Here is a 25,913-nt window from a genome sequence, read left to right on the forward strand (position 1 = left end):
GATGGATGGATACACAGGTGGGGCTGAATGAAATTCTCTCTGTGCTACCTGGAGCACAATCTCTCTGACAGTGTATCTGTCAGCTGCAAGGCTGTGAAATGCAAAAGACAAGACTGAAAATCATCTATTCATTCATCCATTTATACCTTCACTCAACAAACAACTTTTAAAATACCTGCCATGAACAAGGAAGCACGCTTGACATCAGATAACCAAAGGCAAATAAGACAATCTCTCTGCTGGGGCACATTGCTCTGTAATTGTATTTTAAAATTTATAATAGCATGTTTAACCCACATAAAATAAGTACTTAGTCAGTTCTAATCATCAATATGAATAGAATCAATAAATAATAGAGAAATAATGGCATAACTAATGCACAAGTACCCATCTGTTTAAAAACAGGAATATTATCAAATTCTTTTAAATCACTTATCCTATTTCTTATTTGCCCCCTTGCATAGAAAACCATCAATTAGAATGTTGTGTTTGATCTTAATCTTTCTAAGAAAATAATCATGATTTTTCGTGATTTAGGACTTCATAAAAATCCCACCTCTCTGCGTTTATTGAGACTGGCTTTGCCCTCAGTGTCTACGATAGGAAGAATAGTTACTCAGTTGCTTTTGATCATTGCATTGTATTCTATATTTGTCTATAGCTCAATTTACTTGCCTAGTCTTCTGATAATGTATAAGTTCATTTAAAAAAAATTCCAGTACCGTTTTGTTCATTCTTCCTCATACACACGTGCACATTCCTTCCTGCGCTATGAAGCCCAGGAGTGTAACTGTTGGATAAGTTGCTGGGTATTGCCAAATTTCTGTCCCACATATCCTTCTGCACACTCTGAGTGCCTACTGTCTGCATTCATGTCAATACGTTATCATTTGTACTCAACCAGTGGGTATATTACAGGTAAAAATATCTGACATTACACATTTACCAAGCAGTGCTCCAGACACTTGATGAACTTTATTAATCTTATTAATTTTCTGTGCCACAGAAATTAATATTAACTATATTTTTCCCATGCAAGAAAGCTGAAATTTGTGGACAAATGAAGTTATTTACCTTATTTCAATTTCAAGATGACATAAGTTGAAAGGGCAATGAAAAAGCCTCTGAAAGTTATCTAACTTGAAGGCAACATTATGACATTGTAGACGTTTCTAGAGATCTGTCAACAGACAACCCTGAGGTCAAATACTGATTGGACTACCTCCTAGCAGAGGGACTTCAGCTTCCTCAAATGTACAGTTAGGATGACAGTGCTCTGCAGGAAAGCCATTAGGAAGCTGGCATGAGATGATTGCAAATGTATCACCCAAGCCCCAGGCCTGGCACACACCAGGTACTTGACAGATGCTTCCTCGGTCCCTGTGGGAATCTAAGATGAAGCAGGTAGCACACTTTGCAAACTATCCAGCACCGTGCAAACACACTTGTGTTTCACTTTCCTAATTCCTAGTCTTGCCACGCTGTGATTAGGCACAGTTGCCTCCCTTTCTGCAGCAGCTGAGGAGACTGAGGTACAGAGAGAGGAGAGGACTTGTCCCAAGCTCCAGCAGCTTTTCTGAGGCATGCCTGGGCTCCAGTTGCTCCCAGCATATCCTTTCAGCAACCTCTCCCAGATCCCTCCTGGGTTCAACTATTCCTTTACTTGTAACCATCTGTCAGGTACTAAACTCAGCAGCAGCTCTGCTTCCCCAGCTGATTGGATGTAACTGCTTTGTCCTTGTTTAAAAAAAAAAATCAAAGTAGTCTTGCATCACTGGGAAGCCACATCCTCCTGCTCAGGTCACTGTGCCATTTTACCCAAGTGGAGAATTTCAGAGAAGTTCTCTCTGATAACCTGGAAAAGGATCTTTGTGTGGTGATCATTTGAAATACTCAGTGATGTCTACATGTTTACTCTTTGGCAAAACCTTTCAGTACCTGCTCCCTATCTTCTCAAAATGAGCTCCAGAGTCCCTAGTAGGGCTTCAGAGCTGACTAGAATCTGGTACTTGCTAGGTTCTATAGCTTCAACTTCTTTACACTTTAGTCTCACACTATTGGTCTCATAGATTAAGTCCTGAATGGGAAGACTTATCCTCACCCTAGGGCCTTTGCACCTGTGGTTCCCTTTGCCTAGTAGGACCTAAATATACTCCTTGCCCTGTGACTAGAATTTCTCATCTCCCAAGATTCATTTAAAGTACCTTCACTGCAGCTCTTTCAGGCCCACTTTGTCCAACCCTCTGCTTTCTGCTTACATCATAGGTCTAAAGACTACCATCATCTATAAAAGACTTTTATTGCCCTGAGTGGTTATGGGATTGATTTGCATTTGTTTATCCCACATTCAACTATGAGCTATTGAAGTTCTAGACGCTGGCTCTCCAGTGGTCATTTTCTATATCTATAAAATGAAATTATGGTCTCCATCTTCTGGGGCTTATTGTATAACAAGGCTGGGTTGGCTCTGAATTTCTAAAACTAAATTTAAAAAAAAATAAGCAGGTCATATAGCTAGCAAATGGCAGAAAGCAGCTTTGACCCTAGATCTGGCTAGCTTGTACATGCTCCTTTGTTCGCTTAGGGATGGGAAATGCCCAGAAGGACACAGAGTTTGAACCACTCCACAACTGATGCACATTTTCCAGGTAGGGATGCAGAAGCTTAAGAAAGTCAGATGTCTTCCTGTGTGTCCTGCCATCCACTGATGCCAGTCACTGGGACTCCATCTCTTCCTCTTTCCCTGCCTTTGTGAGTGTCCCTTGAGACAGTAGATTTATTCTTCCGCAAGGCAGTATAAAACAGTCCTTACAGGGCCAGGAGCATAGCCTAGTGGTAGAGTGCTTGCCTAGCATGCACAAAGTCCTGGGTTCAATTCCTCAGTATCACATACACAGAAAAAGCCAGAACTGGCACTGCGGCCCAAGTGGCAGAGCATTAGCCTTGAGCAAAAATGTTCAAGGACAGTGCCAAGGCCCTGAGTTCAAGCCCCAGGACTGGCAAACAACAACAAAAACAGTCCTTACTCCCCACTTTCCCACCTATACTAGATTTCTCATGGAGACAGCCACACCAAGCCCCAAATGACATAGCTGAAGGGTTTCCCCCTCCAGACAGAGCCCACTATGGGCTCCGCCATCCCTGGGGATGTAGGCGAGTCTGAGGCCTGGAGGGATGATAGCCAACATGGCCCCGCTTCTGTTAGCTCTTCCCCAGTAGCTAGCTGAGTGACCTTGAACAGGAAACAGCCTTGTGAGGCCGGTTGTCCCCATCTGTCTGGGACCATGGTTCTCATGGCTGAGCTGCTGACGCACCTGCTGCTGGGATTAAAGTCACATCAGTGCCTAGCTTTGAAAAGGCTGTGTTAACAATGACAAAGTCTGAATTTCCTGAGACTTGGTGATAAGAGAGCAGACTAGAGGCCATTCCTCTCATTCCAAGCTTCACTAGGGCTTCTGTGAGAGGACAGGGGAACCTAGGTGTGATGCAGTATCTGAAATCTGATGGAACTGCTAAGAATGGGAGCCCAGATCCTCCACTTACCTGAGGAGCACCACAGAGCCTCTCTGTGCCTCAGTGCCCTTATCTCCAAAGAGAAATAAAGGAAATTCTGTACCACCGTTTGTAGTAAAGTAGTTATCAAGCACATACCCATGCACTATTGAAGATGGTGCCTGGAATACAATGAGCGTGGTGTGTCTGCAGTCAGAGAGACAGCACTAATAGACTGTTGTCAGTCCTTTGCATGGCTCTTCTAAGGCTACTGTGAGCCCACACTCAGGTGTGAGCCTCTGGTACCGTGGGCTCCACTCTGCCTCATTGCTTGGTGTAGCTGGGCCCTCCTCACCTGGATGTTCTGACTGATTATTAGACATTTGTCCAGAAGCAGAACTAGACCTCAGTCTCAGGCGCCTAACTTTCATTGCAGCACTCTCATCATGAATTCCATCTGCAGAGCACTCAGGCCTCTTCACACCTTTGTTGGTGGATTAATGAGATAAACACTTATGGAATACCACTGAGAGCCAGGCATGCCATGTTCAGGTTGAGAGCAGGAGGTAGTGGTATGGATGAGGTATACAGTTGGATGGGCTTGAGTTTGAGTCCTGCCACTTGTGCCTGCTAGCTGAGGAACCCTTACGTTAGCAAGTACTTTGACTTTCAGCCTGGTTCCTTAATTGCCAAATGTAGCAGCAATAACTCAGGTGCCTCCATGGGGATGAAATCTGCTGGTCTGTGCCCACACTCCTGTGTACATCCACAAGCATGCCAGGCAGTCCCAGACTCTTAGTTCTGATTTTCAGAAATGTCAAGGGGCTCGCTGGACATCACCTGGCAAATGTAGAGGCAGAACAGGGGACTCAATCCAGGTGTCCTGCCTCCCAGACTGGGCCAAGATGCCTCCGCTGCCTGCACAGTATGGACATAAAGAACCCTCCCTTTCAAGAGGTTCACTCCTCAGGGTTCCATTGTGAGGGTAAGAGGAGGAGGAAGGAAATGCATGCAAGTACGCGCGCGCGCGCGCGCGCACACACACACACACACACACACACACACGCACACGCACACACCATGACCTCATAACCACCAGGATCAATCACAACTTTATCTATTTCCTATCAGTGAGGTTTGCCCCCTCCCTCCCTGCACATGGCTTTCCTTCCACCTTTGATCCTCACAAATGTATCCTCTTTCCTTTCTCAGCCCCAAATGGCCTCTCATCATAAATGTGGACATCGTGGGTCTTTTCACTTCCCTAGATCGCCTTGTCTTTGAGAAATGGGTAGAACTGGGGGTGGAGGGAGAAGTCTTAAGGTCTTCAGGGCTAGACTCCCAGCTTTGAGGTATTGGGATTGACTGAGAACAGAACGGGCTTGGTGAGAGCCAATGGAAGGCCTGCAGTGGCTGCTGTCAGCACACCATACTCTGGGCCCAGTAGAGATACTGGCTGTCTTGTCTGCCCAGGCTCTTCCTTCTCTATCATGGTGCCTTGCAGCAGAGAAGAGAAACCATTAAGCCTTACATAGAATTGTCTAGAGGAAAAAAATCGTGTGAGCACATGCTAATCACTTGGCAAAACATATGCAAATGATCTGATTCTTTCTACATTGCTTTAATAACAACAACAAAATAAACAATAAAGCACTGCTTTGAAGCCAGTAGAACTGAATCTGAATGACATCTAGCCCCCAGTGAGGTACTCAGTTAGTGATATCACATCCTGACTTTGTTTCTCCACCTGTGAAATGGGACCAATAGCATTGCAAATCAATCCAACTAATGAAGTGGCTTTCGTGTGTCTATTGAATGCCTTCCATGTAACAAGACTGAGAGCATGGTAGCAAAGATTGTGAACCAGTTCTTGCTTTCCTAGACCTCATGGCCTGAGGGGAGATGACATGATAATCATATACAAGCATCAATCTCCACCACACTAAGGTTCAGGAAATGTTCCTTATTCTTCCGAACTCAATTTCCATTTTGAAATTCTCCATGGTGCCAGGGGCCAGAAACTTCATCTTAGCCATCTCTCCAAAGGTTGTCTGATTTTCTCAGAGGTCAGATGCTTGATGTGTGTGGTGGGGGAGGACAGTAGTATTGTGCTAATTCCCTTGCACATGTCCTCATCTCATGACTGTCTGGGCCTTTGTCCTGCCAGAGCCTTGGCAGGACTCCACCACATCACTCTCTGTTTGCTGGTGACAATCTACTTCATATTTGCTGGCTTTCTCTTCTCTGTCTACTCCCTACTTCCACCCTGTCCTCCCACTGTCTTCCTTCCCTCAAAGCAACAATCCAGGTTGTACTTAGGGATCTTCTCCAAAGCTCTGAATTTGTGTCTTCCTGGCCTCAAGCCTTGCAGGGCCTCATGCTGTCTTTCATATGTTCTCAGCCGTACTGTCAAGTCCTTCCTCACTTCTCCCATTCATGTATTCCACTCCTCCTCCTCCAAGCAAGGGCAAAGATCAAAACAACCCATGTATGTATTTACCATGTACCAGATACTTGGTTTGCATCGGCTCATTTAAATCCTCACAGTAACCCACAGATACTAATTATTCTCACTTTTGTGACTGGTGAGGAAACAGAGGAGGAAAGGCCACACCCAGGTCAGTGAGTCCTGAGGAGGAGGAAAGTCTACATTCTTTCTTCTCTTTTTACCTTGAAGCTGTGTTCCTGCAATGGAATGGTGATCTGTCTCACCACCAAGCTTCTGTGTAAGAAGTTCCCTGCCTGGGCAACTTTCATCTGTCTTGCTCATCCTCCAAGTCCCTTCTCCAAGACCCTGTCTTAACCTCTAGATGAGATCATGAGCCCCTTCTAGTTTCTCATATTCTGTGCCACGTCCATCAGACCCTTGGCCAGTCAATGGGGAGATGACAGGAGCATCTTCTTCATCTTAGAATGTCAGGCACTTGCCATGCCAAGAGGTGTTTGTAGATTTCACTACCTACAGGCTTGTATGAGTTCTGGGATGGATCCATCAATGGGCACTTATTAAGCACCCGCTGAGGGCCCCGTCCTGAAATAACAATAATGAACACAAGGTTCCATTGTGGTTGGCATGGTGAGATTCATTCTGGCCAGCTGGAGGTTCACACTGGGCAAGACCCCCTGCCACTCAGCTTTAATTTCAAATCTTCCACTACTTTTCTTTCTTCACTTAGCCTTTCTAGCCTACAGCCTTCCCATTTCTGTTCCTTCCCCTTCCTCCATCTTTCATTAAATCTGTCCAAAGGATAGAACCTGGTAAACGTGTTCAGTACAGAAAAAGGACTGAGGTCAAGGGAGCACAGTTTGGCACCCAGCAAAGAGATTACTCCCCTTACCTAACAGACCAGGGTTTGTACACATTGGGGGAAAGGAGTCGAAATTGATGTCGGTGTCAGATGCATCCTTAGCATTTACTCATCTCTTTCTCTTCATTGTAGAAAGTGTATGTATGCCCAGAACGTTCCTACAGCTCACCCGGTTCCTGAGCCAACACCGGGGCCTCGTTGCTATGTGGAGATCTATGATAAGCCCAGACGTTCTCTCCCAGATGCACAGCAATCTTCCAGAGTCAGTTCCTTCCTTCCATCAAGATGAAAAATCTGTTCAGAGAAAGCTAGCAAGCAATGTGCCAGCTAACAAGCAATTAAGGTTCAAATACAATTCCTGCGTTCATTCTTCCCTCAGTTCCTCTGCTTCCTTGTCCCATGCGATGCTTTTGACCCCACCCAGCCAGATAAGCCATTTCTTCCCCACTCCTGCTTTCTTCCACATTCTTACTTCTACACCATCTTCTCCACTTACTCCCTTCCTCTACTACCAAAAATAAGGGGCAGATCATCTGCACTGATTCCTGTTACAGCTGACCTCAAGCCAAAAGATAAATCTAAAACTTCCCCCCTCTTTCCCTCTGCCCATCTGGGGGAGGGAGCTCTGGGCCACTACTGTCTCTGGTCTGGCTTTGTTTTCACTTTCTTTTATTAGCTGCCTAATTGGCAGCCCAATTAATCCGTTCATCTGTGAGGGAGGATGGATCATGACAAGCTACTCCATTTCCAGAAGCCATTCTCAGAGGCAGCATGGCCAGACCCCGAGCACAGACTGGTTCCTTGATAGAGGGCCACCCCGGGAGCTGGGGTCAATTAGTAGACAGATTAAGCAATTATTAGCCCCTAACAAGGGTGCCTGGCATCATTACCCTGCCTGTTTACTGGCAAACAGCAACTTTAATATGAGGACCAACAAATAAATTAGGGCATCTGGTCCTGTGTCACATTGACTGAGAAGTAAATGCAGTCTAACTGGCTCTGGACTGCTGATGGATTCTCAGCTCGGCATAATAAAAAGATTGAGATGTCTCTCACTGGTCACAGCAGCTTTGGAATGTGTTCTGGAGTGATTGATCATTCCAAGAGCTTAGTGCCTGCTGCTGGGCATATGGATTGTTCTTAGTTATCCTACTGGTTTTCTTCTGCCTATCTGTCAAGGGCCGTCAGGGCCAAGTTCAAAGATTCTCCCTCCTCTAGGTCTTCCATGGCCTCTGCATTTTTAGGAACTTTCCTCTCACTACCTGCCTTTATACTCATCTCATGGAATGTCTGAGCAGCACTTTATCCATTCGTTCAGCTCTCCATGAAGAAATGGAAATGTGGAACAGAGGGGAGAGACAAAGGCTTAGAGCTGTTTCCCCCACCCCCCATGCTGTGGATAAGGGTAAGCCATCACCAGAGGTACTAAAGAGGGAGTGACAAGATAAGCTTCACAGTTCTCAGGGTGGCCCCTCTGCTTTCATGAATAAGAGATTGCTGGACCTTCCAAAGCACATCATTTCTTAGAACCCTCTCCATCTGTCCTCTCTAGCAGGAAATGCTTTCCCCAAGGCCTGTCCCTGGGCCTCAGTGCTGTGTCTTGAACTGTCTTTCTCTTGGAAAAGGAGACATGTTTGGAAGATACACTGGGAATCATCCCTTCCATAGCCATATAGCCACACTAGAGAGTAACAACACAGATCAATAATCACCTGTTGAGCTCTTATTGTTTTCCAAGATGAGAAGAAACATGCTCCTTTCTTCTTGAGACACTTGGAAGTTAACGCAGACACTTCTTTCCCTAGGGATTATTGACTTCCTTGTGAGCCAGCACCCCATTGCCCGTGTCCTTCGCGAACACCTGGTCTTCAAGATTGCACCAATGCTCAACCCTGATGGAGTCTACCTGGGCAATTACAGGTGAGGGAGCGAGGCGAATGTTTAGAAGCAGGTGGTCACAGGATGGAAGCAAGAATAAATAGGAGATACACTTGGAGAAAAAAATGTTTCGGCCAGGAGTTTGGCCTAGTGGTAGAGTGCATGAAGACCCGGGTTCAATTCCTCGGTACCTCATACATAGAAAAAAGCCAGAAATAGTGCTGAGGCTTAAGTGGTAGAGCTCTAGCCTTGAGAAAAAGAACCCAAGGACAGTGCTCAGGCCCTAAGTCCATACCCAGAACTGGTAAAAAAAAAAAAATGTTTCATCCTTCATCTTGATTCTTGAGAGTATGGCTAATGATCCCTGGCCATTTCAGAATGGCCACTGACTGAGATCACATGTTGGGGTTTTCTGGACAGCTCATTGCATCAGGAATCAGGAGAACTACTAGTGATAGTAGCTCCTGTGTAAGCTCAATGAATTCACTTTCCCTCACTGATGCTCAGTTTCTCTAGGGTAATGAGCATAATAATAACTACCTGGCAGGACAGCGATGAATATAAGCAATCATGGGAGGAATGGGTTTTGCATTCAGAACAGTCTTAGCAATAGGATTAATGCCTGTGGTTAGAGACTTTCTCCAATTCCCATAATGAGAAAGAATCACATTTTCTCACTAGGAGTAGGATAGAGCTTGGATTTTACTATGAAACCATTTCTGAGAGCTGGAGTTTTTTAAGTCCTGAAACATCTCTTCTTCCCTTTGCAACCTCTGAAGCTTGAGGACATGTAGAAAGCATCATATGGGTTACAACGATCCCTCCTTTGTGTCATTAATGAAGGAAAGCAGCATACCAGAATGAACAGAATTCCTCTTTGGTGTGAACTTCCCAGCCGGCCTCACTGTGAATCACACCTGGATACTTCCTCCTATATTAGCACCATCATTTACCACTTAAAATTCCACTTTCCAGTTGATCATTTGCCAAAAGACCATTAGCTCTTTTGAGACAGATTGAGGCACAGTTGAGGGAGATGACATGCCCAAAGTCCACAGCCAGTAAGTCATTGGTTGTCTTATCTCACTGCCCATATTGTACAACTTTACAACTGACTGGACCATACATTCAAGGGAATATCTAATCTCCCCCCAGCATTATATGCAGGGATCTTCATAACCAGGTGCTGTGTCTCACCTGGCTGCCCCACCTCATTCTCCCCATTTAGGACTATTGCTACAGCGACTCCAAGGAAAGCCTGTTACCCCCAGACATCGTTGTAGGTTCTGTTACCTACCCCCTGGGTATGAGTTAGAGAAAACCAATGGGATGCATGAAGACTTCATGAAAGGCAATTTTTACTTAACCCCCCCCCTTTTTTTTGCCAGTCCCGGGGCCTGAACTCAGGGCCTGCATGTTGTCCCTGGGTTTTCTCAAGGCTAGAGCTCTACCACTTAAGCCACAGAACCACTTCCAGTTTTTTCTATGGATGTGGCATCGAGGAATCAAACCTTGGACTTCGTGCATTCTAGGCAAGCACTCTACCACTAGGCCAAACTTCCGGCCTTCCCTTTTAATTGGCCAAAGTGATGGCTCATTCACATTTGCAAGTTTTATGACTTGTTTCCCAGGAGCAATGCCTTCCCAGCTCCCAGTGGCAGGATGTGCAATTAGTGGTGATGGTAAGGGAAGACCATTTGATTTATGTCAACATTTCTGTTTAATTATAGAAGCAGCAGTGGTAAAAGAGGTCAGGACCAATGTGCCACATACTTACCTATGTCATCATTTGTGGTCCAGAGAAGGATCAGCTAGAACTAGGTCTATGGCCGTGGCAAACATGCCTGGCCTTCAGATGACCAGCAGACTCGGAATTCAATGCGAGAAGAAGGGCAAGATGTTTTCTACATGTCCTCAAGCTTCAGAGGTTGCGAAGGGAAGAAGAGATGTTTCAGGACTTAAAAAAACTCCAGCCCTCAGAAATGGTTTCATAGTAAAATCCAAGCTCTATCCTACTCCTAGTGAGAAAATGTGATTCTTTCTCATTATGAGAGTTGGAGAAAGTCTCTAACCACAGGCATTAATCCTATTGCTAAAACTGTTCTGAATAGCAACAAAGAGCCCATCGATCAGGAGAATTTACTGCTACAGTTTTGAAGAGTCTGAAAAATATTAATAAAGGCTCAGAATTGAGAGCTTCAAGCTGCCCTATTGGTCCCAAAGGCCAGCCCCTCCCAGAGCCACCCTGCTGTCTGCAGCCTGGTTTCCAGGACTTGTTGGGACTTGCCAAGGCATTATCGTGAGAGGGGGAGACGTCAGAGTGCAAGAAAGTTTGGGAAATGGCAAGATAAGTTAAACAAACCTTTTTACAGTAAGACCTTCCAGAATTTTGAATTCAAGCATCGGAAGTCTCAAAAGAGAACTATAAGACTTTCTCAAAGGTTAGTGTCATGATCTGCACCACCTGCTATTCATATTAGGTTTGTAGGACAGATTTTTGAGACGTGCCACTCTAAGAAGTCTGTTTGTTGACCCAGTGGCCTGCCGAGCTCCCACACATGTTTTATTTAATCTTTACTACAAATCTAGAGGACATTTTCACTGCCAGAGCTGGACATTCCCAACACTGAAAGTACAAGGCCCAAAGCGACAATTTTGTGCTCCCAAACACTGCCTTTGCTTTACAGTTAAGGTGTTTCTGCTTACAGATAATACAATCTACTTATAGGAGAAGAGGTGGAAAGAAGGAAGAAAAATAAAGAGGGAAGGAGAAAGGGAGGGAGGAAAGAAAGGAAGGAAGGAAGAGTAAGTTTCTTATAATCCTAGGGTAGTAAACGAAGCCAGACCTCACATGAACTGACTGGATCTCTGGATATAAGCCAGAACACAGACAGCCATTCTCTACTTTGCTCTCCTGCCCTCTGACTTTCATTCTTTTGATGTCTCTCTCTGGATGTGCAGTCCCTCAGAACAGGTCAAGAATCTGTCTTGGGTTTGTGGCCTGTGTGGAGAGGGCAGGAATGGAGTTCTGTCTGAGCTAGACCCTGCTCCTCCCTGTTGTCCTCTAGTCCCACAGCCAGGCTAGACATGACAAACTCTGGAAGTACAAGATGTCAGACTTGCCCCAACGAGCCTCGTGGGCTTGGCAGGGCAGTGTTTGGTCTGGGTCCATGGGCTGTAGAGGCCAGTGGCTATGAACACAGGATTTTAAGTTCTACTCTCCCATCTCCTTACTGTATGACATTGTGGTCAATGACGTGGCCTCACTAGACTCTGTTAATCTCATCTGTAAGTGAAGATGCTAAAGAATTGTAAGGCTTTTGGAGATAATGAATTTAAAGCACAGTATTAGGTAAATTATAAATTCTAAATATAAATGCAGTTTTCTTCCTTCCCCTTTTCCTACTTTTTCCACATTAGAGAAACATGCAATTACCAAAAATATGAGACTCTACCTGAAAAACCAACAGCAAAAAGTACGGGCATGGCTAAAGTGGTAGAACACACAAGCCAAGTTTAAACGACAGCAACAATAATAATAGCACAGAACATGTAACCCAATTTAGGAGGAAAAAAAAGAGAGATTTCACCTAATCTTATATTTCATAATATAATACATAGGCTGATTAAATAGAAAGGATGCACCCAGCATTTAATAGTAATATCTGGATGTTCTACCATGACAGAAAATGCTCCTTACAGAAATCAGGAGCTTAGCTGGGTGCAGTGGCTCATGCCTATAATCCTAGACACTCAGGTGGCTGAGATCTGAGGATGGTAGTTCAAAGCCAGCCTGGGCACTAAAGACTGTGAGATTCTTCTCTCCAATTAACCACTAGAAAACTGGAAGTAGTGCTGTGGCTCAAGGGGTAGTGCAATAGCCTTGAGCTGAAGAGCTCAGGGACAGAGCCCAGGCCCAGAGTTCAAGCCCATGACCACCACCAACAACAAAAAAAAGATAGAAAGAAAGAAATGCAGCAGCTTTCATTAACTAGACCACTGTGTATGGTACTAGACTATGGCTATGCTAAGAGTATGTAAGGCCTAGAACTAAAGTTTACAGCAGCAGTATATAGCAACTACAGTACACACTACAGTAACTATCACAATTGTATTAGATGATATGCCAGTAGTTATGATATATAGTATTTATGCAATATTATAAAGACACAGGAAAGACAACAATATACTCCATTTCTTTCTGTATGTTGATCGTACTCATTCTCACCTTTTTCTACTCAAGGTCTTCGGTTTAATGCTACTCTACAAAAAGGTTTTTCATCACCCACAATGTATAGTTGACCTCTTCTGTACTCTTTCATAGCACCTGGTATTCCCCTGGTGTGTTCTTGGACTGTTTAAAATCATTTGAAAATATGTGACAGTGTGTTTAATATTGTTTCTCTATTTCTATAATGTAAGCTCCTTAGTCATGACTTTGTCTGACTTACTCCTTTTTTTTTTTTTTAACTCTGGGCCTGAGCACTGTCCCTAAGCTCCTTAGCACTGTACCACTTGAGCCACAGTGCTACTTCCTGTCTGACTTATTCTCTGTATTCCTAGTGCCTGACACAAAATGGGCCCTTGATATCTAACTCTACTTTTTCCTGAGTGAATAAATGAAATACATAGCAGCTTTGTTGCTTGTGCTATGCTGTGAAGCTGTCTTCCCCAGAGGAGAGTACATATCACCAGGTGCTGTTGGCCTTCAGCCTTCATTTCCCTTCACCTGCATGGCCTCGTAACCCCAAGTGTCTTCATTGTATGCCACTGTGACATGAATCTGTTATACTGCCATAATTGCACATGATTTAATAAACACGCTTATGATTTAATAAACACTGGATTTTCAGCAATACTTTGTCATTGCACAGAGCATTATACTTTTAAAGGCATTAAAAGTACATTTGATCATTCCACCAACTTTTCCTGGTTATTTAAATTTCATCGTAAAGGTGATATATAGAGGAGTTACAATTGGGTAAATACAGTAATGAGTACATTTACTTTTTTTTTTTTTGCCAGTCCTGGGCTTGAGCTCAGGGCCTGAGCACTGTCCCTGGGCTTTCCTCAAGGCTAGAGCTCTACCCTGAGCCACAGCACCACTTCCAGCATTTTTTTTCTATGTATGTGGTACCGAGGAATTGAACCTGGGTCTTCATGCATGCTAGGCAAGCACTCTACCACTAGGCCAAACTCCTAGTCCCGAGTACATTTACTTTTGAACAGTGTTGCCCCCTCGCTCATTTTCTCCCACTTTCCCCCTCCCCTCCACTCAAGTTCATTTCCAACATAATGTTGTGGGTTTCACTGTTGAATTGGTTTACCCTTTGTCCCACCACTTCTGTGATTCCCCTTTTCACTTCCTCGAATCAGATTAACTTATATATAAGTTAAAAAGACAGCAATAAGCATTTCAATAAGCATCATTTTATATAGTCATGTGCACATTATGATCCTCTCCTAAGAATATCCTCTTTTTTCTCACTGTGCAATGCTTAAAGTGTTGTTTAATTAATCATGTCCCAGTGTAATTATTTGTCTTTTACCATCCATTGAATTATAGATTTATAGTTGAATTATAGGTATTACAAATGAGGGAAACCATGCAGCCTAATTTTCTTTGAATCTGGCTTACTTCACTTAATATAATTTTTACAAGTCTTTCCATTTCCTTATGAATAGGACAATGTCATTCTTCCTGGTGGAAGCATAGAATTCCATTGTGTATAAATGCCACATTTCTTGATTCGTTAATCCACTGAGGGGCATCTGGGTTGGTTCCATATGTTTGCTTCAATGAACATGGTAGCGCTGGTGGCATTAGGGTGGTCATTTGGATAAATGTCCAGGAGGGGGGCGATTGTGTCCTAGGGAATTTTTACATTTAGTCTTTTAAGGAACATCCCTACTGCTTTCTAGATTGGTTGAACATGTTCCCTTTTGGCCACATCTCATCCTCTCCTCCAGCAGCTGTAATTATTTGTTTTGTTTTCTTTTTTCCTTTTTTTTTTTTTTTTGTAGCTGACCTGAGCTCTTCAGCTCAAGGCTACTGCCCTACCTCTGGGACTCTTCAGCTCAAAGCTACCACCCTACCCCTTGAGCCACGGCACCCCTTCCAGTTTTCTACTGGTTAATTGGAGATGAGTCTTGTGGACTTTAGTACCTAGGCTGGCTTTGAACCGTGATCCTCAGATCTCAGCCTCCTGAGTAGCTAGGATTACAGGTGTGAGCCATGGTACCCAGCTAATTACTTGTTTTCTTGATAAGTGGGTGAGGTGGAATTTCAGTGTTGTTTATTTGCATTTCTTTTATGGCCAGATCATCTCTGCATGTGTCTATTGGCTATTCTTACTTCATCAGAGAAGTCTCTGTGTAAGTCCTTAGTTTACTTATTGTTGGGGTTGTTTCTTAGAGGATTTGTTTTGGGGGGATTTAGTTTTTGACCTGTAAGTATATTCTAGATATGAGGCCCTTATCTGTTCTATAGCTAAAAAAAGATTTCCCATTCTATGAGCTTTCTATTTCTCTTGCTAGCTATGTCCTTCGTGATGCAGAAACTCTCCAGGTTAATGCAGCCTCACATATCCAGTCTTTCTTTGATTTATGTTTTTGGATCTTAGGATGTTTTGACCTGTGCCTAGGTGCCCTAGAGTTTCCCCTTTCCCTTCCTGTACTATTTTTTTTTTTGCCAGTCCTGGGCTTGGGCTCAGGGCTTGAGCACTGTCCTTGGACTTTCTCAAGGCTAGCACTCTACCACTTGAGCCTCAGAACCACTTCCGGCTTTTTGCTATGTATGTGGTTCCGAGGAATCGAATCCGGGTCTTCGTGCATGCTAGGCAAGCACTCTACCACTAGGCCAAACTCCCAGCCCCCCTTCCTGTACTATTTTTAGGGTATCTAATCTTACATTGAGTTTTTTGATATATTGGAATTGATTTCGGTTCAGGGTAATATGGATCTAACTTCAGTTTTCTACATGTGTATAGCCAACATCATTGGTTGAAGAGACTTTCTTCCATTATGTGATTTTTTTTTTTGCTCCTTTGTTAAAGATTAAGTGGCTATGGGTCTGTGGGTTTATTTCAGGGTCTTCAATTCTACTACATTGGTCCTTGGGCCCATTCATGTGCCAATACCAAGCTGTGGCACTGTTCTTCCTGTTAAGGATTGTCTTTGCTATTCAGGGTTTTCTGTTATTCCATATGAATTTTTGGATTCTATATCATTGAAGAATACTGTTGGGGGTTTGATGGGTATTGTATTGAATTTCTAGATAGTTTTGGGCAGTATTGCATTTTTCATGATGTTACTCCTCCCAATCCAGGAGCATTAGGAGGTTTTCTGCTTCCTTAAATCTTAAATCGGCTTTAATTTCCTCTATGAGGCTTTTCAAGTTTTCATTAAAACATTTTTTTTGTCAGTCATGGGGCTTGAACTCTGGACCTGGGTGCTATCCCTGAGCTTTAGAAGGTTAATGGGTATAACATTCATAGTGGGTTAAAGCGTATAGAGTGAATTTCAGAAGTGGATGTATTGAATGCCATTGAACCACACACTTAAAGATAATTAAGATATAAATTTTATGTTATGTTATCTATTTCCATATTCAAAAGGAAAAACAGCTGGATGCCCATGGCTCACATTTATAATCCTAGCTAATCAGAAGGCTGAGATCTGAGGATCACAGTTGGTTTAAATCCAGCCCTGGCAGGCAAGTCCATGATAATCTTATCTCCAGTTAAACACCAGAGAGCTGGAAGTGGCCCTGTGGCTCTAAGTGGTAGAGTGCTTGTGTGGAGTAAAAAACCTCAGGGATAGCACTCAGTATCAGTACCTGAATTCAGGCCTCATCAGAGAGAGAGAGAGAGAGAGAGAGAGAGAGAGAGAGAGAGAGAGAGAGAGAGAGAGAGAGAGAGAGAGAGAGAGAGAGAGAGAGAGAGAAACTTTTGCAATGTATGGATTTTCAAAGGCTTACAGAGGTATCTGAGACCTCAAGTCCTGAGAATGGATATTGTACCTTCAAGCGCAAGGCGATTCTAGTTGGAAAAGCCAGTGTGGCATGGGGTAAAGAGATGAATGAGTTTAGAATTTGTTAGCAGTTCCTAAGCCATGCACACACATTGCATACTCTCTGCCACTGCCTCCTCTGCCTTTCTTTGCAAAGATGGCCCCTCCTCCACCCCTTGTACCCCACTGTGTTTGCTGAGCATTTGTAATGTACAAGTTGCCTTGCATTTGAAAAACAGACTTTCCATCTCCATATGACAATATGAAATTCTGTGTTGGGTTTGCATTTCTTAATTAGGAGCTTGTCATTGTGTATTCCATAGAGCCAAGTATAAGTAAACAGTCATAGACCTTTGAATAAATTTATTGGTTTTATTTATGTTTCTGGGCATAAAAATCTATAATTACCAGGTACAGCCTCAGTATAACTGGTATTTAATGACAATTACTTTTTGTTACCATAGAAATGAGTCCAAAGTAGTTACCCATCATTTCTCATTTCCCAAACCTCACACATGCTGAATTGCAATATTACCATAGTAATTGCCTATTAGTCATCGTAAAATACGCAGTTACCCAAAAGATAGCAGGAGGCAGTGAAATTTCTCATCTTCAGAAAACCTTGGTGCTTCTTGGGAATGTGGAGGCAGGGGAGGAACAGACCTCCTGGGCAAGCTCGGTGGTGCAGAAATGACTCCGCTGTGTGACCCAGTGCTGCCCATGTCATGGCAGAGTCTGTGTGATCTGCAGACACTCCCTGTCATTATGGCTCTTGGCCCTGGCAATTTTTTATATAGAAAGGATGCTTCTGGGGGGAGTCAATTCAATTTAACTAAGGCTGGTGGGGGACTTTCTGGGTGTCAAACCTTGTGCTGGACTTTGACAAAGCAGAAGAAAGTCAGAAGCAGTTCTTTATTTTTATTTTTTGTAGGCCATGGGACTTGAACTCTGGGCCTGGGCACTGTCCCTGAGCTCTTCATCTCAAGGTTACCGCCCTTCCCCTTGAGTCTCAGCCCTTCTTGGAGATAAGATTTTCATATTCTTTAGTGCCCAGGCTGGCGTTGAATCATGATCCTCAGATCTCAGCTTCTTGAGTAGCTAGGATTACAGACATAAGCCACCATGCCTGGATCAGAGGCAGCTCTTGATTGGCTGGGCAAAGTCCAGTTCCTGTGAGAAGTAAATGCCTACTTACTGTACATGATCTGCCTCATGTCACCTGATCCTCACTAAGGCCCCCTCATGGTGGTATGGTGATGGCCCAGTAGAGAAAGAAATGGAGGCTCCAATACCCCATCTTCCCTGGCTTGATGGGGCCTGACATTAGAACTAACTGAGTGCTACCCCATCTCAGAAGCATGCTACTTCCTTCCTATAAGAAGAGACAGGGAGATTTTTTAAAGTATAGAGCATCTCTAAGTGATCAACAAGCAGAAAAAGGAGCTAAGGAGCACAGAGAAATGCTACTAACCATTGCAGAGGGTGAAATATCAGGTGACTCATTTCTAAAACACACACACACACACACACACACACACACACACACACGCTCCACAACTGGCCCCTTTTTTCACTTCAGCATCTAAATGAACAGAACATAAAATCAGCTATACAAAATATAGAATACATGTTGATGTTGTATTTATTCTATGACAGCATAAAAACAGCATGATTTTGTCAAGCTAGAAAGGCAAACAAAGGTCCTCAGCAAGGGATCCACCAGCTTTGCCTCACACTATCTCCTTCTCCACCCCAGTGACATGTCACTGCCAGCATCTTGCATGGAAGTCTGATCTAGTGAGCTCGTCAGCTCAAGGCTAGCACTCTACCACTTGAGTTACAGTGTCACTTCTGGTTTTCTGGAGATAAGAGTCTCATGGACTTTAATGCCTGGACTGGCTTTGAACCTTGATTCTCAGATCTCAGCCTCCTGAGTAGCTAGGATTACAGGCATAAGCCATTGATACCCTGCTTCTGGCTCACATTCTTAAAGCAGCATCCTTGAGGACTGGCCCCCTCACTCCTCAACCTCCTGATATGGGTTGCTCTCTCCCTCCCAGGATAGTATAGTATACAGTTGTTACCTCTGGCAGTTAGAAAGGACTTTATGCTCAGGCTTAACTGCCAGCTTGTAATTTTGCCTCTACCTTCCAAGACTTGCTAGATCTAGCTCATCTTGTATTTGGCAGCCAATCAGCTATTTGAAGTGAGCAATTGAGTGTCCTTTATTTTGCCAATAGTAGGGCTTGAACTCAGTACTCCTCACTCTTGCTTGGCATGTTCATTCAAGGCTGGTGCTCTATAGCTTGAGCCATACTGCCACCTCTGGCATTTTTGCTGGTTACTTGAAGAGCTGCATAGGCTTTCATTTATGGGTGGCTTTGAACCGTGATCCTCAAATCTCAGTGTCTCGTATAGTTAGAATTACTGGCATAAGGCACCAGCACCCTGGCCAACATTCTCATTCTTCTCCATGTGCATTGCCCTTAACCCCTCTATCTCTAGACTGGGCACTCTCAAAACTTCTAACCTTTCACATACAAGCTCACATTTGATTCTCTCCCTTTCCTGCTGTCCTCTAGCAGAGATTTGTCATTGTCTGTCTTTGAGGCATGGTATCTGGGACTTAGCCATGATGATAACAGTGATGATAGCTAATATCTAGGGAGCCTTCTTGGCTTGGGACTGTTCCAAGCATTTTGCATTTATTGTTACCTTCAATTCTTAGCGCATTGTCATTTCACTGAGGGAGAACCTGAGGCACCAGTAGTTTGATGCCCCCGTGAGTTGGCTTACTCCTGGTTTTAGTGGAGTGGGAAGGGTCCATCATGAGCTTCATTATGGGAGCCATAGTCCTTCTGATGAAACCCCATGCACTTGGCTATCTGACCTTGAATGCTCCTCTAAAGAAATCCTTACCTAAATCTTTCTGCTTGCATTTCTGCTAAGTCACAACTTCTGGATATCTCTTAGAACCTTACCAGAAGCCCGTGGCACAGGCAGAGAAAGAATCCCTGTCCTTCTTTAAGCAAAGGAGTCTAGCCACAGAGAGGCTAGGTTATTTGTTCAAGGTCACACAGCAAGTGAGTCACACAGATAGTCCAGATGCAGCCTGAATGACTGCAGGGGCCAGCCTGAACACTCAGAGAGTGACAGCCTCACCTCCCAGTCTCCTACTTTATGTAACCCAAGTGATGTTTCTACAGAGGCTGAAAGGACATTGTGGCTGGCAGCATAATCAGGTGTCTAACCCACAAGTGCACACTGCCAAAACCAATTATTCAAATGAGCTTCCCAGCCAGGATCCTCCAGAAGGCCAGATGGCTGGATGTCTGTGGAGGCAGCGCCCAGTCTCCGGCCCTGCAAGTAGCTAAATCACATTTCAAACTTAGAGCTGATAGCAAGTTGATTTTAATCATCGATTCTACACTGAAGACAGGCTTTCAAGGAAGGTAGTAACTCAGAATTTGTAGCTGGGCAGTTGAGAGAAATAAAAATTTGTGAATGAAGTATCTTATCAGTTCTCAATGTCAAATCCTTCTGGGACTCCTCCGTGGCCACCAGAAGGAAATGAACAACTTAGCATGGGACTCAAGGCCTGCAGTATTGCTAAGCATACTTTCTAGCTTCACTTGCCACTGTCAACCTTGTCCATTCCCTTACCCTTTGCTTACCCCCTCCATATTGGCCCGCTTTTGCTCACATCACTCCTGTACTGCCACTCTGCCTCACTTGTAGAAGCCTAACTTTTAATTACTTATTTAATTCCCCAGCCTGCCTCCCACTCTCACATCCTCAAACCCTCCCACCTCCTTCCTTCCCTTGTTTTCTTCCTTCTTCTTTCCTTCTTCCCTTCTTTCCATTCCCCCTGGCCCTTCCTCCCACCCTTTCTCCCTCTCTCCCTCAGATGTTTATCCAGCACATCCGTTGTACCATGTAAGATAAAAGGTGAACTTTGCATCTGTGCTGGCCTCACACTATGTAGGAGAGACACTGCACTGAGGAAGGAAGCCCAGGAATCATTGGGTTTTGAGTCACAGAAAAGGCACTCGTAACTCTGGAGGGTTGGGATGGGTGAAGTCTTGGAAGACATCCTGTAAGAGGTATTTTGTGACAAACCTTCAAAGTTGAATGGGAGGTGGCCCAAAGAAGAAAATGCCAACATATTCCAAAACGAAAGTCAGGATAACAGTAAATAAAAACATGGATAATAATATAGAGGAATAATTGAACCTATGCAAGCTGCCAGCCACAGTTTTGTTATTTTATATTATTTTTTTCATTGGCAATATAGAGATCAAAATTAACCACACTCCTGCAAGAAAACTTAACACAAATTAGACATAAAATTACCACACCCACGTACGTCTCTCTGTGTCTAAATTGGCTTCCTTTTACTTCCCCCCCAAAATTCAGCTTCCCCTGGGACTCCAACAGAAGATGTAAAATGCCTCCCGGAAGCACACAATGTAGTGAAGGAGGCTGGAGTGGTGTTTCCACATCCAAACTTATGAAGCTTGGGGTCGTGGCATGGCTTAGTGGAAGGGCATTTGCTGAACAGACTCAAGACCCTGGCTTGGATTTCCAATAGCACCAACACACACACAAAATAATATCGAAAGCCAGCCCATGCTCAACAGGGTTAAGAACGCCCCCTCCAACTCTTTTCTTTGCCTTAACCAGACAAGTTCCATCTCCTCCCTCAGGAAAGAGCAACAAGGAAATGGTGAGGAATGGGTGTCCGTCTTACGGCTGGGGGCTGTGGTCGTCACGGAGAGAGAAGACAGCTGATGTTCCACCCAGCATCCACTTGAACTCCTAGTTATCCTCCACTGCAGGGAAGGAAGCAGACTCACACCTGCCCCAGGTCCCATGCTAATAGCAGAAGATGAAGGCATGAAACTAACTTGCTGCTAGAGCCTGGGTGAAGCAGGATTCTTGGCTAGTGGGTGATAGTGCAGTGTGGCCCTGCGTGTCGTCGGGGACGCAGATACCCCATGCCATACTGCAATCTGTGCACCACACAAACGCTCTAGCCCAGAGGACAGTGGCCTGCAATGTGGGACTTTCCAGTCTCACTGGAATCATAACAGCCGGCAGGAGGGGCAGCCTTTCATCGTTAGTTCCTGAACCCTCCAGTCTGCCGCCTTGCCTTGTGAGCACCTAAGTGACACGGTTTGAGAAGTGAGGACCAGCTTGTGGAGGACCTTGACCTTGGTGCCAATGTCCCAGTGTGAAAACAACTCATGGTTGTGTAGCATTTTAGTCAAACTGGGGGGGGGGGGGCAACAGCTTGCATGGACAATCATAGTCTGGCCTTACAGTAACCTTCTGAGGAAAGAAAAATCCCCCCTTTTCAGCTCACAGAGAGGTCCAACCAGAAAGATAATGCTCAGTGGAGGTGCCATTGTATCCAGGCACTGTGGCTCCAGAGTCTATCCTGGATTCAGGACCATTCTTGGTGTCAGTGTAGGTGAATGAGGGGTTTGCCAGCTCCAAGAGGTTGAAAAGATGTAAAGGACTTCTTTGTGTCTGCAATCACTCTTTCCTAGCTTTGAGGACTAATGATCTCCTTTAGAAAATGCACTCTCTGTCTTTGGAAGGGTAAAGTGTGGGGCGTGGGGCAGAGCACAGGAATGGCGGGACATGCAGCAATGATGCTCACTAGACACGATGTGGAAAATAAATTAGGCAACTTGTGGGTGAGGGGGAAATCTGGCAGGAAGTAAGGAAAGGAATGCCATTGTACTCAGTACGTACCTAAAATGTACTCACTGCTTCCCTGACTTATGTAACTGCTACCTCTCGATATATCACCTTTATAATAACAATAAAAAAGAAAAAGAAAATTTCAAAAATGAAAATGCACCCTTTAAATCCTTTAAAAGGATAGAGTAGAATGAGTGTTGGTCCAAGAGCTTGAACTCAAGGCGTCATACCCTTGCATGACTTTTCTGATCAAAACTGGTGCTTTTCCTCTTGAGCCACACCTCTGCTTTCAGCTTTTTGGTGGTTACTTGGAGATAAGAATTTCAAAAACTTTCTGTACAGACAAGCTGTGAACAATGATCCTCAGATCACTCTGAATAGCTAGGACTCTAAGCTACCAGTGCAAGAAACCCTCAGCTCTGGAATGGGCTTGCAGCCCCATCATTTGATAGCCTGTGATCTTGGCCAATGCCATCTGCCCTCTTGCTTCATTGTACCAGCTTCTCCATCTCTGAAGAGCAGGGTCTGCACTGGATGAGACCTCAGGTCCTTCTGGGTGGTGACTCGCTATAAGGATATGTCGAATTGCAATGCTGAAAGCCCCCAGAGTCTAGCGTGTGTCTAAAGGGCACTGGAGGGAAAGAAGAGGAAACAATGAAATACATGCAGTGCACAGGCAGGGAGAAGACATTCCAACAAAGCTGTTCTTTTTTAAAATTGTTATTATAAAGGTGATGTACAGAGGGGTTACAGTTACTTAAGTCAGGTAAAGAGTACATTTCCTTTAGGGCAGTATCACCCCTTCTCTTGTTCTCTCTGTTTTTCCCCTCCCATCCCATCCACAAATGTGCAATTCATTTTCAACATAGTTTTTAGCGAAATGTAATGCTGCCTTTTTCACCCATTGTCCTTCCATTTCTGTGCCTCCCCGTCTCCTCCCAAAGACATATAAATGAACAAATCTAATAAAGGGGAAAGAAAACAAAAACAGCAAAAAGAAAAAAACCCCTCATTTTCATTTTCTGAATTTTATTTCAATAAAAAAAGTTTTGTATGATCAGATGCACATAGGCCTTGTGCCTTTCTGTCCTTAAGACTATCTTCCAACAAAGCCTTTTTTTGTTCCTAATGATAATGGCTGTGCCAAAGGCCCTGGGGAGTGTGGGGTTGTGAGAGATCCCTCTACCAGATGTCATCTAAGTATCTTTCCTTCCAAAAGTACCACTTTGCAAAAAAGGCCACCAGTATAGGATAAATTACATACCTTCTGGACCTGAGTGCTATTCCCGACTGCTGTGAACAAAAAGGGACTCCAGTCTGTGAGAAAGGGTATCCAAGTATGTGAAGTAATGCACCTTCTATCTGGTGAATATAATGTAACCCTTCTATCAATTACAATAAAAATATATGGAAAAAAAAGTTCTGGGCTGAGGAGTCACCAGGGAGTTAAACTCTGCTGCCAACACAGTCTGGCTAGGAAGTAACATGATTTTGTATTTTGCCTACTCAGAGTAGATACGTCTTTCTGTCAACCTGTCCACCAATTTGCATGCAGGTATCTGTCATGTTATTCTCTTATTTAAGTCTTATTCATTTTTTTATATATTTAAAAAAAGATGTTGGCTTCTGTACAGGGGCCAGCTCCTCTATCAGACTCTGCCATGACTTCAGTTAAGAGAGAGAAATGATGGCTAAGAATGTAAGTTTCCAACTGCTTAGAACCTAGATGAAGTCCTTCCTCTGTCACTTGTCCTTCTGGACCAAGGACCAACTCCTTAACCCTCTGAGCCTCTGTTAATGTTGTTTACCTGCGTATGCACTATGTGCCAAATGCTGTACTGGCACCAAAGACTCGGTGGGAAAGAAGCTGTTTCTGTCCTCCCAACTTTTTGAAGTTATTTTGAGCAAAACAGATACATTTATCAAAAGTCATAAAGCTAACTTGGTGGCAGATCTGAGACTGAAACCTGTGACCTTCTGACTTTGAAACCTCAGCCCATATCCATCCTCTTCTCTATCTTCATAGTCCTGTGCACAGATTTTTTTTCTTGTGGTGGTCATCTACAAAGGGATGTGGGAAGAAATGCTTTATGTACCTGGGGGGGGTGGTAATGAAGAGTTGGATGCTTGAGGATATGCTTGATGTATTTGTAACAAAGGGAGCTGTCTTCCTATATGCAGCAGAGCCCAGCACATCTGCTAAGCACTTTGCAGGGGCCGTTGATGACAGATTGTCTGGCATCCTGACACTGGCCAATCAATAGAACTAGAAGGTACCTTGGGCCAAGGACAATTGAATCTCAACCTTTCTGTGGTATTAAATAAAGCAATATTTATTTTGCTTTTGGTGCAAATATACTTAATCCAATCCAGCTCATTGGTAATGCTAGAAACTGCTGTGTTTGGGGGACAATTTCACACATCTCATATATCTCGGCTTGTCAATGGCAGGGCTCTCAGGAGTATGCAGCCTCGCAGTGCTCAGGGAAGATTGATCTGGAGCCGCCAAGCTGCCTTTTCCTTTATTCTTTAGAAGAAGTGAAAAGAAAATCATAAGGAGGGGAACTGAAATCACTGCTCTCATTCTTAGTGCCATTATTACAAGAGGGATGAGGCACAATGCCCTTCACAAGACAGAGCTATTTATTTGCCATCTGAACAACACTGTCTGGAATCATTGTACCTCTGCTGTTGAGCAAAGGAGAAAGAGAGGGGGACAGGAAGAGCAGACAAACGTGGAGCATGGGAGGGATGGCATAGTCTCAGAAATGGATGGAGGAACCCCAGAGGGTGATTATGGGCTACCCTGGCACATCAAACTACAGCTCCATCCTAGTAGATGTCAAGTTACTTTGTCAAGGTCAAATCTTTCTTGGATTTTAGTTTCTTGATTGTAAAATAAGGATCAATAGTATCTATTCCGCTTGATTATTGTATGTTTAGCATTTAAGAGATGGCTTAAATGCTTTTCAAAATGTAGTCATCTGTCACCATAAAAGCGGTACATTCTGAAATATGCATCTTTAGGTGGGTTTGTCGTGAGTGAATACCACGGAATGTACTTATATGAACTAAGGTAGCCATGATGTCGAGTCGTGCAACCCATGGGACCACATACCTGTGTGGTCCATCATCAATGGAAACACTTGGTATACTGTATGTGACTACAGCCTGCAAGGGACTTCCTAAGCCCTGTTTGAAATATATGCAAAATGTTCCGTGTATGCATTTGTTTAATCATTCACTTACTTACTCATTCATTCAGCAAATCCTTGCCTGAGAGGCATTCTTATATTTTGACTCCCTTCTGGGTCCTAAAAAGATCTCAACTATTGAAACATATATGCTACGAATATTGAGATTTTGGTAACTTTTGATTAGTTATTGACTCTTTTTAGAATTATGACAACACTTTTCTTAGAAGAATATTTGTTTTCTTTGTTTTTTTTTTGCCAGTCTTGGGGCTTAAACTCAGGGCCTGAGCACTGTCCGTGGGCTTTTCTCAAGGTTAGAGCT

General features: G+C 43.9%; 1 protein-coding gene across 2 annotated transcripts in view; it reads left to right on the forward strand.

The window, feature by feature from the left end:
* Positions 1–25,913, forward strand: part of LOC150061855 (BEN domain-containing protein 5) — a 971,256-nt gene that overhangs the window by 838,812 nt on the left and 106,531 nt on the right. For both annotated transcript variants that reach the window (XM_090334883.1, XM_090334882.1), the window contains exon 8: positions 8,606–8,720. In XM_090334883.1, coding sequence (XP_090191009.1) covers positions 8,606–8,720 — 115 coding nt within the window. The remainder of the gene's footprint in view (positions 1–8,605; positions 8,721–25,913) is intronic.

Source organism: Megascapheus bottae, chromosome 6, assembly GCF_031878675.1.
Source record: "Megascapheus bottae isolate mThoBot1 chromosome 6, mThoBot2.hap1, whole genome shotgun sequence".
NCBI lineage: Eukaryota > Metazoa > Chordata > Mammalia > Rodentia > Geomyidae > Megascapheus > Megascapheus bottae.